The 14228-nt window shown below is 33.5% G+C and overlaps 1 protein-coding gene across 9 annotated transcripts in view; it reads left to right on the top strand.

Moving 5' to 3' along the window:
• LOC145255809 (uncharacterized) overlaps window positions 1-14228 on the top strand; it is a 551788-nt gene that overhangs the window by 485079 nt on the left and 52481 nt on the right. For all 9 annotated transcript variants that reach the window (XM_080114539.1, XM_080114564.1, XM_080114574.1 and 6 more), the window contains exon 3: window positions 1448-1490. In XM_080114539.1, coding sequence (XP_079970665.1) covers window positions 1448-1490 — 43 coding nt within the window. The remainder of the gene's footprint in view (window positions 1-1447; window positions 1491-14228) is intronic.

Consider the following 14228-nt stretch of genomic DNA (forward strand, 5'->3'; position numbering starts at 1 on the left):
TTGGTTCTTATTAAGATAGTCGACAGATCGATTTTTAAAAATATGTCGTTTTAAGCAAAATTAACAGTATTTACTTAATTGTCATATCGAAAATAGTAATATATCCAAAAATTACGAAAATTCATCGAAGTAGAACAACTGCTATTATGTTTTTAGTAAAAAAAAAAAAAGAAAAAGAAAAAAGTTCATCGCTATGGTATTGAAAAAATTATCCGCCATCACAGTAGCGAAAGGGGAGATAAGTATGTTCCCGTGTATTCGCAATCTTCAAGATGTTCAAATTTAGGAAAAATGTAATTTCCCCCCAATTTTCCGTAAAAATTACTTTTAACTATAAATAATTTTCGTAATTATTTGATATATTTATTGACATGACAAGTATGTACTGCTGTTTTTTGCTTAAAACTACATATTAAAAAAAAAAAATCGATCTGTCGATTCTATCTTAACAAGTACGGAAAAGTTAATAAACACTTCGCTACCTTCGAATACCGGGGGGGGGGGGATGCGTTAGAGTGACAGTCTAATCTGCCGTGTGTTTACTGGTGTGACTCTGACTGATACAGCGACACTGCGAAAATAATTTTAAAGCATTTAAACTGACATATTGGACCTTGCATGCTTCACTTGTTTTTTATCCGACAAAATTTTTTGATCTGTTTTGTAATTGTTTCTTAGATTATTTTCTATTTCTATGACGTTTCAGTCGATTTAATCTCCGGCCTTCGGATATATTTTTCCTTTATGTACGATGTCTTGTCTTTCCTCTCCCTCTCTCTCATTTAAATTTCCTAATGTGCATACGATGATCACGTGTTAACGGGGTTGCGGAGTCGGAAATTATGACGTCCGACTTTGACTCCTAAGATTCCAAAAATTCCGACTTCGACTGCTTATTTTAAAGTCTTTCGATATTTAGACTCGATTCTTCGGAGATTAAAAAGTCAGACTCCGACCCCTAGCATTTTTACGAGTGCGACTCCTTCCCAAGCCTCTTACTCCGAAACCTCGCTCGTGAGCTTTTCAGATTTCAGTACGCAAAAAAAAAAAAAAAAAAAAATGTACCCTACACAAACAATCAACGTCTGCAAGCATTTAAATATGAGAGAAAAACATCCTTGTCCACTCGAAAAAGATACATCGGCAAAAACGTATTAGAAATTATAAAGGCCGATAGAGGTATTAATGCGGACCCCCCCGCTCCCCCCCCCAAAAAAAAAATAATAGAAACAAAAGAAAAGGATAACTATGAAATGCTTTATTTTTACAGAAAAAATGTATAATAAAAATTAATTCCGTCTATTTAAATTTAATTTGACCAATGACCGTATTCAATTCTGTGAAGAGAACTCCAGCGTGGTGTCAAATTTTCCATTTTCAGTGCTCCGTACTTGCAGTCTTGTGCCAGACAGTATTTATTAAAATGTTTGTTTTTTTTTTCTTCCAGGCAGAGGAAAGTAATGGCACACATCACAAGAATATTACACCAGGTAAGTTGATTTTTTTTTTTTTTTTTTTTGTAAGTCAACACGAGAGTGGTGGTATTCTGTATTCGTTTTAAGTGCACCTTCAGTTATTTTTATCTCATTTTTTTTTTTTTTTCATTTTGTTTTCCTTTGGGTTCGATAATTCATTTTATAAATGCAGTTTTTTTTTTTTTTTTAGTCCAAAACAAAAACAAAAAAGAGGGGGAAAAATCGAAAATAAAAAAAATTTTAGTAAACTTAAAAAAAAAAAAAAGAAGCTTCGAAAGTATTTTCAGATTTTGAATCAATTTTATAACCTATTTTTTCTCTCGCCTTCTACTAACTATCGACATTTTTTTTTTTATTTAGTTTATTTCAACGTTGCTATCTTGTTTTACTTAACACAATACTACCACCACTATTACTAGCACTAATCGACTAACTTAACAGCAAGTAGTACGCGTAAGTCTACTGTTGAGGAGTTTTACTTCAAACGAAGAACATACCTTACTCCACATGAATAATGTAATCTATACGTACAGTTCCTATCCGGTATTTTTTTTTCTTTTTCCAAAGTATATGCAGCTCCTCTCATATATATATATATATATATATATATATATATATATATATATATATATATATATATATATATATATATTATTACGAGATACAGATAAAGTCATGCTGGGTTGAATAGTGCACCATCGCCCATTATTTCATCACGCAGAACCCCTGCCGTCAAAATGAAGGTGATGTTAGGATACCTCCTTACTAATCATTTAAAGATTCCGAGAAACTTTCACCGTTTTGTTTTTGTATTTTAAGAATACATTTTCACACACACATATTATTAAGTTGGTGCAAAAATAATGTTTTTTGACGTTCAACTATATATATATATATATATATATATATATATATATATATATATAAATTAGTTTTGCACCAACCTTATATATATTAGTGCTGGGACGATTCCAATATTTTTCCCGATTCTAGTTACAATTACCGATTCCGATTCTTCATGAAACTCTAAATATTTAATTATAAAGTTGTTATTTTTCACAATTACCGCAAAAGCACATGTAAAATGTGCGGATATTTTCTCCAGCGTAAAGACACACATTTGAGAGATGATCTATCGATTTTAGTTTTACTGGTTTTCAATCAATAGGTTTTCATTATTTTATTACTACCAGTAGTAGAAAAGTTTTCTTTGCGCTAAATCAAATCAAAACTTAATTAAAAGAATCGTTTTTGGTATCAGAAAATAGGCAAGAAATTGTCCGATACCGTCAACATTCCGATTTTTTCCGATTCCCGAAATCGTCCTATCACTAATATGTATGCGTGTGCGACATGATCACGGTGACACACCGCTTCTCGTAAGATCACCGAAGTTAAGCATTGTTAGATCTGGTTAGTACTAGATGGGTGACTATTTGGGAATTCTAAGCGCTGTATGTGCTCTCCGCTTATCCCAGCATTTGTTTCCAATCGTCTTGAACATGCACTCCAATTGCCACTGGTATCTAACAATGTCTACTCAGGAAAGGTGTAATTGGAGATTGCGCGCCTACTACCACAAAAATCTCACGCATAGGCACCTCTACGGTGGGTATCCATAGTCTGTAAAAGACTGAAGGAGCCAGAGCCAAGATTATATATACAATGCACATTTAGTAATGGCCAAGATTGGCTAATTCAAAGCTCAGTGGATTTGAGAAGTTAATATTATACAAATATTTATTTCGAAATTGAGATATAAAAACCAACTCAATAATTACGACAGTTTCATCAATCGTTGATAAAGACGAGGCATTTATGAAGATAAAGCCCGAGTTTCCTTAATAAAATGTCAGCAATTTTAACCCTCTGATCTCTTCATATTTTTTTTTTGTGGAAAAAAAAAATGATTTTTTAAAACTTATTTCAAAAATGATTTGAAAACTTAACCTTTCAATTTATGTTCAAACAATATAAATGGAATTTTTAGCATGTAAGTAAGACTATAAAATAAAGTGTAAAATATTTGACTAATTTGCATATCATGATGGCGGCCATCTTGAATTTATAACGAGGTTGACCAGCCGTTCATGTAAAATTGTCATTTTCTCATGCAGGTATTTGTCAATTGCGGAATTTATTGTGTATAGTTGTGTTACTGTGTCTTATATTGCAAATAAAGCCAGTTTTACATGTATTATCGTCTGCTATTAAAAGTGCTAAACTTGTCACAATTTTGCGGCAGATACGCTGAGAGGTTTCAAGAAATGTAGAAAATGGAGGATGGGTACGTGAGTGGGGAGTGTATTACTTGCCATTAGCAATGATGACTAAATCATAGTACTGTGTTATATGTTCCTCTTATTTCAAACGACATTTTTCAGACAGTTTTTTTCCTATTGACTAGCGGGCCGATCGGTAATTTCCGGTCGTAAAATACGCTAAACTATGATATTTTAATGTATGCAGATATCGTATTGATTGTTATAGAATCGATTCTTTATTGATTATTATATTGTACCCAATATACAGTAGTGATTTAAAGTTTTTCTAAAAATATGACTTGGGTGTCATCAGCTAAAATCGAAACCAAAACATTTAGCTCTCTATTCGAGGACACGTGCATATCAAAACGTTAAAACGTAATGCAGCTAACCGTATAAATATATTTGCACATGCACAGAGAATAGAAATTAAATCGACTTACGCCTGCCATGTTTCAATTTTTACCTATTAGTAGTTATTCTTTCAGGCTAAAATCCAAATCGAATTTGTTTCACAGATGAAAATATTTCATATATCAGGTTTCAAGTCTGCAGATCAAGGATTGATAGAGTAGTTTGATAGAGACGATACGGCACAAATACACAGACAATGCCACTTCACACAAACACACACATATATATTGGCGAATGAGCTGTGTAGTCATGAGTGTTTTGTTAATGTGTTATTCTATCGGCATTTGTCACTGTGTATATGCAGCTAAATGAAAAAAATACAAAAGAAACTCCCACAAAGTTGATATGTTCTTAAACAGCCTTGCTCCGGATGAATAGTATCTAAAAGTTTACAAGAAAAATCATTTTTTAGGGTTCAATTAAGGCAGGTACAGTAAGAGGGTTTCGGTTTTATGTACTTATTTAGAAAGAATATTTCGGCTCATTCATCGAAGAATTAATTAGATAAAGACAGTTATGTGTATGTCCAGAGAGGAATGGCTAGAGGGAAAAGACGAGGTTGGAGAAAGGCAGAGGGAGATGTAGAAAGATAGAGAGACGGCAGTTTTAATAGAAATATTTTATACTTTTGCCTCCGTCAACGCCAGGTAGCGATGCGAGTATTTTTTTTATCAACCCTGTTAAACAATGAACTCAATGGTATGAAGTAAACATCTATTTATCAAGTTTTTTTTTTAATACTAAAACTCAATTGTAAATGGACAATTAAACGACATGACTAACAGAAATAGGTAGAAGCAGTCACGTTTGAAACAAAGAAAATGACATCAACAGTTCAGTGGAACGAAATCCGCCCTCCCATATTATCAATGAAACGAACAGGTAATTAAAAATATACAATTCATATAAAGTCAGAAATATATATACATATAGACATAGCCATGTAGAGGATTCTCCTAAACTAATTAACCGGCCATCCTAAATTTGGAAGCACAACTGCTAAGCGTAAGCGATCGTATTGTGGGCTATATTTAGTTTGATTTCGATGCCTCCGTTCAGTCTTGAACCCCAAAGGATACCCCTTGTAGGGATAGCTGCATGTGTAATTGTGAAGCAAGGGTTGCGCAATGGCCAACCACACCTCTCCTGATTCGGCACTGTTTGAGTTCAGTGGCAAGGAGAAGTCCAGGATGACTAGAAACAATGCCGAGATAAGCGGAGAACACATACAACACTGGAAAGTCCCAAATGGTCACCCATTTATTACTGACCAGGTTCAGCGTTGCTTAACTTCGGTGATCCAGCGGGAACCGATGTGTCAACGTGATTATTGCGTAGTTTGATTTAGTTTCATACAAAAGGGGTAAAAACTTATGAAAAAGTCAAATACCTCCAATTTTTGTTAAATTTTAACAAAAAAGTATCATTAGATATCAATTCAATATTCTACAAATTTCGGTTTCTTTGAAGTAATTAAAACGGATTTTAGAAAGGTATGATATATGCATCATTTTCCGTTGGGGGAAAAATATTTCAGATTTGCATTAATTTTGATACATAGTCATTAGGCAGCAATTATGCAAGATTTACTGAGATTCAATTTCCTCTGAGGACTTATTAAGCTCACGCCTTACTTTAAAATACCGTATATTTCGACGTATAAGGCGAGCCCCAGATAAGATGAGGTAGAAAATTGGAGTAAATTTTAATAATTTTATCATATATCGGTTATATAAGACGACTGCTAAATCACGAAAGCACGTTTGTTTAGCCTATGCTGGTTTTTAAAGATGATTTTTTTTAACTTTAAAGGTCGTCTTCTACGCCGAAATATACGGAAAACCGAGTTGGGACATTCCGGTCGGGTATAAAAATAGTTAATAACGGTTCGTTTACATTCGCAAGCAGGGCTGTCTTGAACGGTAAAGCAATAAACCATCTCCTACTTTTCTGAAATATGCGATAATGCTTGGGAGGGTACTCCTCATAGGATACAAGCGGCTGAAGCAAATGTGCCGCAAGGCGGAGACAGTCAGATCCTCGAGAAGTGGAATTACTGTGGTTGGATACAAAAATAGTCAAGAACGAACCGGTCGGCATTCCCTGGTAGGAGCGTCTAACCGCCAATTAATCCGGCAAGAAGCAAACCCTCATTATTTCACTTCCGGTCGCTAGATACTTCTACTCCAATTGTTTCTTTGCACGGACTACAAGATTTCCTTATTTCCTCTTATTCTCCTGCTTCCCTGACTATACTGAGATGCAGAAATTTAAATGTAATGTGAACAGGCGTCTGGTTGCTCAACTCCCTACATAGTGTCCCTCTAGATAAGATCACAGGTAGTAGTCCACGTAACAATATATCTTATTTGGTATGGATAAGAGCACAAACTAAAAATAAATTAATCATATTCCAAAGACAGAAGGTACTACCTGCGATGGTGACCGAACTGGGCCATGCTTCATGCCGGCAAATACGAGCCGTAGTTCTCTGTCGGACTGCGTACCAAAGAACGTTTTCTAGACGCGTATGCAAAAGCCAATAGAGAATAATGCCAAAACGAACTCCAATTGGCAGTGGCGTACCTATGTATAATGGCGCCCATGGCAAAGTTTCAATGTGCGCCCCTTCTTAATAATTTATACCTTAGATATACCTAACTACTAATTTTAATTTTTGTCAAGCAATTTTTGCGCCCATGTCAGAGTGGCGCCCATGGCACGGGCCATGCCTGCCATACCATAGATACGTCACTGCCAATTGGTATGAAAAAGCAGGTTCTCTTGGGAGAAAACGATGTAGTGCGTCCTCTCTCGTTTTTTTTTTTTTTTTTTTTGTTTTTTTTCAAAATATTAGTTGCCGTAAATTTGCTCGTATTAACATAATCTAAAAAATTGTTTCTTTTTTTGTTATTGTTGCTGTTTTTCGCATCACCATTCCACACTGGCTTAACTTCCTTATTAAGTAAGCAACTTGTACAAGCTATCTTCGAATGGATCAACGGCTCGCACAGTTATCTCTCGTCTACATGTGGCGTCCAGGCCACTCTTTGACATTAGACGCTATGTCTAGACCGACGCTTCCCAACAGCTTTTCCCTTTTGAAAACAACCCACACCTCTAATGCTGTTCGACATATTTCAGGCTATCTTTTTTTTATTATTATTATTTAAAAAATTTCCATTTTTTTTTCTTTTATGTAATGACGTATAACCAATGTTATTAACGCGAAGACTTACTTGATGAAAGATAATTTGTATATATATGTTGTAATACGTAATTATTACATAATTACATTCTAAATCTTTTCACGTTCTGTGAGATTGTCTATCTGTAGTATTTTTCATTTAGCCTACAGCTTTGGGCAATATATATATATATATATATATATATATATATATATATATATATATATGTATACACATACACAACCCCGGGATGCGGTTCTTAAAGTTATGATGTAGAATACGATGTTTTTCCAGCCCCTGGTTACGGTATTTGCGCAGCTTTACGGTTTTATTTATAATGTTATTTGATTATATTCATGTGTATTATATACTGTACTGTATTTTGTTACTTTTTTAAGTGGCGTATATCAAGGTTCTACTATCTATATATATATATATATATATATATATATATATATATATATAGAGAGAGAGAGAGAGAGAGAGAGAGAGTTCAAATAAATATTAACTATTGTATACCTGCAGACACTAGTGCTTCATGCTTACGTAATAATCGGTGTAGGAAGGGATGCTCGGGAGATTCGAACCTTGTCATAAAGACACCCTTAACTTTGTAGATTAGTGTCTTATCTCAAGACTACATGCAGTTAACCGGAAGGAAATTAAATGCCTATAAATGTCATGTTTGCGGACATTCATAGTAAACAGCCAGAGAGCATTAAACAACTGGAAGTCGGAATGTTGCATACGCTGATAGCTTTGAAAATTAACCTTTTTAGGTCGATTCAAATTTTGATTTCAAACTGGTGTACAGTGTTTGATGCCTTCTCAGGCAAAAGTAATTGTACCTAAAAATAAAAAAATAAAAAAATAAAAATAAAAAAAAAAACAACAGCAAAGGATTGGCTTCACTCCCCGCAACCGCGTAATTTCCGAATTTGGTGTCGAATGCATGATCTGTTATTCTCCTCCTCTTTCTTTAATTTAATAGAAATAGGTCGTAAATTCGAGTCTTAATTTGGAAATTAAAATGTCTGACGATCGAGGGGGGGGAGGGTTAGGAACAATGCTTTTGATATATTAAAACAGCTTATCTTTTTAAGTAGATTTACATATATAATATGTGCGCGCGTACACACACACGCACACACGTGTGTGTCTGTGCGTGTGTGTTAACTGAAACGTTTAACCGATCTTTTTAATTATACATCTTTTTTACCGATTCTATAATGATTCTTAACGCTATGGCAACAGCATATTCTTTTCCTTATTTTGAATCTCAGGTATATATCCATTGATATCTTATGTTTTTATATATAGTGATGTTGTTCTTGGTTGATTAATTGTGTCTGTGTCGGATATATACTCGAGAGTCAAAACAATGAAAAGAATATGCTGTTGTCATAGTCCTAATGATTACTAACTGATGTGACACTATTCAATAGTTGATGGAAATATTTTTTTTTTCAAACGTAACTTCAAGAAAAAGGAGCATTCCGATTCAAAAAGTCTAGAACATATTTGTTCTATATATATTTAAAAAAAAATAATTTTACGTAAATAATAGAAATTGACAGTTTATTATTAACTTTCAAAATTGTAATCATTAAAATAAAACACAAAACATGTCTTCCCAAATTATTATCAGACAAATATTTCATAAGTAATGACACGAAATGCTATATTTTTTGCACATTGCTTTATTAAAGATACTAGCATTTCAGCCCGGCGTTGTCCGGGTGCTTGGAGATGTATGTATGTTGAGCATAAAAAAGCGGTCAATTTTTTAAACTTTGACTCCTATCATGACCCCTTAAAATTTATTGCTTTTGACTCAACTCAAGTTATTAAGTTAGATCCATGTCCAAGGAACCTATATCTAAAATTTCAAGTGTTTACACCAAAAATTATCGGAGGAGTTTGGAAGAGTTCTCAAAGGTCAAATCGTTGAACTTTGACCCCTTAACAGCCAAATTTCTGACTGAAAACCGATTACAAAGCTTTTCCCAAATCTTACTACCCTGTATATCAAATTTCGAGTCTGTAGACTAAAAATTAACAGAGTTATTGCGTAGGGAAATGTACACAGACAGACACACAGACACGTTCACTTTTATAGATATATAGATAGATTTTTCAGATGTTTTATTTCTATTTTTTTCTGTTGAATGTCAAATTGTTATGAACGCTTTTTATTATTCATTAGTATAAAAAATAATTTATGATTATAATATTTCTTAATTTCTATATCGATCTTTTAATCTGTAATCAATAACCCAACTCTCTGTTCCCGCCTCTACATATCTGTCTACACATACTGTGTGTGTGTGTGTGTGCGTGCGCGCGCGTGCGCGATATAATAAAAAGTCGTATTCCTGTTTGTTCATATGTGCAAAGGACGCACTGTTTTACAAATGAATTTTAAAACTGAAAACTGGCTATTGTATAGACTGTTACTCCAGCATGATTTCTATATATAATATTTATTCATATGTATAGGCTCATTTGCATATTTTTTTTTTTACACAGTGATCACCACTTATCAAGGCCCGGAAGCCACTCAGGGATAAGGGTTATTGCAAGTACATTACATTAGTGTGGAGATTTGATGAAGTGTTTAATTAAGGGGGCGGTTCATTAGGAATTTGTTACCATTGGACTTGAAGACATCCAAGTTGTAGTCCGGAGGGAAGCAGGCAGACGGAACAGAGTTCCACAGGCGTGCAGTTCTAAGAAAGAAGCTTCGTTCATTGAATTCGCGTTTTGATTTAGGCACAGATATAGAGTGGGGGAAATTTTTCACAGTGGATTCAGCTAGACGGGTGTTTTTCGTGAAATTTCCGTTTATTACATTAAATAAAATCTATTTTAATAATTAGCTCCATGTTATTAATTATTTGTTGTAATGGAATCGTTTAATTATTCTATTAGAAATATTATTCATGGTTGATTTAATTTATTTTTAATTATTAATAGCTTACAACAGCTATACATACACACACATATCTATCTATCTATCTATATATATATATATATATATATATATATATATATAAACACGCACACACGTATACAAACACACACACACACAAACACACATATAAATATATATTTATATATATATCTCATTGTGAAAACATTAATGACAATGTGAATTATGTACGTCCTGTATGAGAGGAAATATATACACAAAAATTGAATCGGGGACATTCCATCGATGTGATCACCCACACGCACGCACTTTCTTTTCCTTTTTATATATATATATATATATATATATATATAAAATGCATGGATATATATATATATATATATATATATATATATATATATATATATATATAATCTCGATTCTTCTTATTATAATAAATTGAAAAGAGTCGCCCGGTGAGGTACACTTTATTTAGCACATCTTTGCATTCTTTTGTCATATAGGTAATGAAGCGAAAAGCATCAAAAGTTAGCAAAGACGCAACCCCTACACCCACCCAGCCATACCCCCTCCCGACCTTTCCTTGTAGGGCGATGATTGGTTCATTTACACAACAAGGAGATCCACTTTTTACATCCACACAAACGCACACCAATATATATATATAATATAATATATATATATAAATACATACACATACACAGATATATGTGCGTACGTACACACCTTCAGTGCATCTCTTCTTTCTTGTCGGATGACATGTGGATAGATGTTTGATGTACGAGAATATCAAAGTAAGTAATATTATCTACATATCCTCAATGTTAAATGTTTCCTTATTTTCTTCACATCATTGCGTGTTAGTTACCTACACACATGTGCGTGTATTCATGTGTTATATATATATATATATATATATATATATATATACATACACGCGCACATTAGTATATATAATATTGTAATATGTATATTAATCTGTCCCTCTCATACACATTAATATTTCATATTGTAAGTAATATTTATATCGCTCTTATATACATATTAATGCATCAGATTTTAAGTAATATTCGCACAAATAAAAAAAAAGTACATATATTTAAACATATTTTACGACGAGGCCACGCCAGGTGGCGTGTTAGTAATATATATATATATATATATACACACCAAACTAACATTGTAGAAAAACAAGATTCAATGCAGTAGTTTATTTAGCGTTGATATGTCTACTTCCAAATATGTTCATATAAGTATCAACCAAACTTTCACAAGACAAATATCACTAGTTAATGTACATAGTCACACAATACATTGCTTCGATCACAGTTAACATGACCCTCTCCGTCAGGCAAGTTACGCCTGTACATTAAAAATCCTAAACAATGAGGACAGTGTCAAGTATCGTACATATAGCTTGATGATTTCATAGTGTTGTACCTTTAGTTATCATGTGAGTTTGATTCCCATTGCTTCACTGATATATATGGCATAACCACGTTGACACACCGGTTCCATCAGATCACCGAAGTTAAGCAAAGTTGAGCCTGAACATTACTAAACTGGGTGACGTATGTGCTATCCACTTATCTCGGCATTGTTGCCAGTCAGTCTTGGGCCTCTTTCCCATTGGACCCAAGCAGTGCCGATTCAGAAGACGTGTGATTAAAGATTGCGCAACCCTTGCCTCACAATAACACGCGCAGCTACCCTTACAGGGGTTTCCATTATCTCCTGATACTAAACCTGGGCATTGATATATATATATATATATATATATATATATATATATATATATATAGGGGGGGGTTAATACCGCACCCCACCCTTGGTCATGTAACGGTTAAGATCCATATTCAAATTTTGTGCTTGAGTTCCAGTTACTTCATCCTCTAGTTTTATTGTCTGGAGTGTGTAAGGGCTACAGCTACCTTTTCACCGTTGGTTGGAGTAGAATAAGAAGTTTGACTTGTCACGATTGGGTTTTCTGACTACTGGTTAGATAATTTCATATCAAACCTTACGGCTACTCTTGTCGGTTACGGTATTGAATAGGTTGGATGTTTCCACCTCAACCTCCTTCAAATAGCCCACCTGTTTTAATGTATCAATAACTGTCTAAGATTAAGCATTTCAAGTTACTTAACTGAGCTCAGATAGATAGATGGATAGATAGATGGATAGATAGGGCAATCGTTTCATGTTTAAAATAATAAAGTTATTATTTAACACGACGGCTCAGAAAACAAATTAAAGCATACGAGGTAATCATACCTTTAGAGCACACGCCTGGCCCACAAATTACACAATTCTGGTAATAGCAGATCAGGCTTTCTGAAGATACTGGCTTCCTGGCTAAAAATGCGTCAAACATTGATGCTATTGCTTTTCTTTTTTCTTTCTTTCTTGTCCTTTTGGCAAAACTCAATCATGTTCTGCAAAGTTAAAAACAAAAAAAATCTCTTATAGAAAACAACCAAACCAAACACCATGAATAAATATTTGAAAATATAAATCACCTGAAGCATAAAATCTTTTCCCAAAATTAATGAAAAGGTTTGATAACACACTATTCCAATCAAGCGCAAGCTTTTTAATTATGTATACTAAACTTCATCTATTTTTACTTTTAAAAAAATTGTATGTTTTTTAAGGCATGCATCTAGAAGGAAAACTCCAATGTAAAAACCTGTGGTTTACTGTATGTTTTGCCTTGTGGCAACCATTGCACCGACAAAGATTAGCAGTAACACCAAAAAGTGTGGTTCGTTCTACACAAAGCCTTCACTACTATAAAACAATCTACGTGGATTTCGGAACAACTTAGTTGTTATGGCGGAAATACGCCGAAATCGACGAGAGTCCATTTTATATATATATATATATATATATATATATATATATATATATATAATGTGTGTGTGTGTGTGTGTGTGTGTGTGTGTACTCTCGGCTTATCTCGGCATTTGTTTCCAATCGTCCTGTACATACACTTGACTTGCCACTAGTATTTTACAATGTCAACTCAGAAGAGGTGTGGTTGGAGATTGCGCACCTCCTGTCACAAGAATTTCACGCACAGGTACCCCTACGTGGGTATCCATAGTCTGGCAAAGAATGAAAGAGCCTATATATATATATATATATATATATATATATATATATATATATATATATATATATATATATATATATAAACAAGATTTTTTTTATTTTATAGACAATTTTTATTTATTTTAACTTTAAATGTGGAGAATAAAAAGCGGATCTTGAGTTTACATTCAACGGCCTCGTAACTATCGCTTCCTTTTTCTTGTCATTTAGTGCTCCAATTAGATAAGAAATTCTTCTGACAAAGGGTGAAGAATTGCTGTTTTTGCTCCGTTGATTTGTGTGAGTGTTCAGTAGGGATTCTCAACCCTCTCATAATAGTCATCATCATTCAACGTTCAATCTACCCATCGCATTAACCCTTATCTTTGAATGGAGTTTGACCTTATTAAGTGGATTTTTCATAATTAAAAACATTAAACGAAACATTAAAATCTAATAGAGGGGGGGCGGTGTCGTTATATAACGGGGCCATTATTAACTTTATTTTTAATCCAATAAGAAGCTATATACAATTTACAAATAATGTTTATGTTGTTACGTTTTTTTTTTTTTTCAAACGTAGAATTAATGTATTGAATAAATTTTTGTTAACGATTCTATCATTAAAAAAAACAAAAAAACTTAAAAATGCAAAGAACAAGAAAACTCAAATGAAATATTTATGTATCGTAATTTTATTCATAATTCAATTCGTTAAAATATACTTCTAGTTGGTCATGGTTGACAAAACGAGCGCAAGTTTATCCACGTAGGTTAAATAAAAGGTTTCGTTGGAAATTTTATAAAAGTTTTCGAATACGACAAAACGTACGTGAAGAAAGCTGGAGGCTATATCGACCAA

Source organism: Euprymna scolopes, chromosome 3 (genome assembly GCF_053919585.1).
Source record: "Euprymna scolopes isolate OS-2025 chromosome 3, ASM5391958v1, whole genome shotgun sequence".
Lineage (NCBI taxonomy): Eukaryota > Metazoa > Mollusca > Cephalopoda > Sepiida > Sepiolidae > Euprymna > Euprymna scolopes.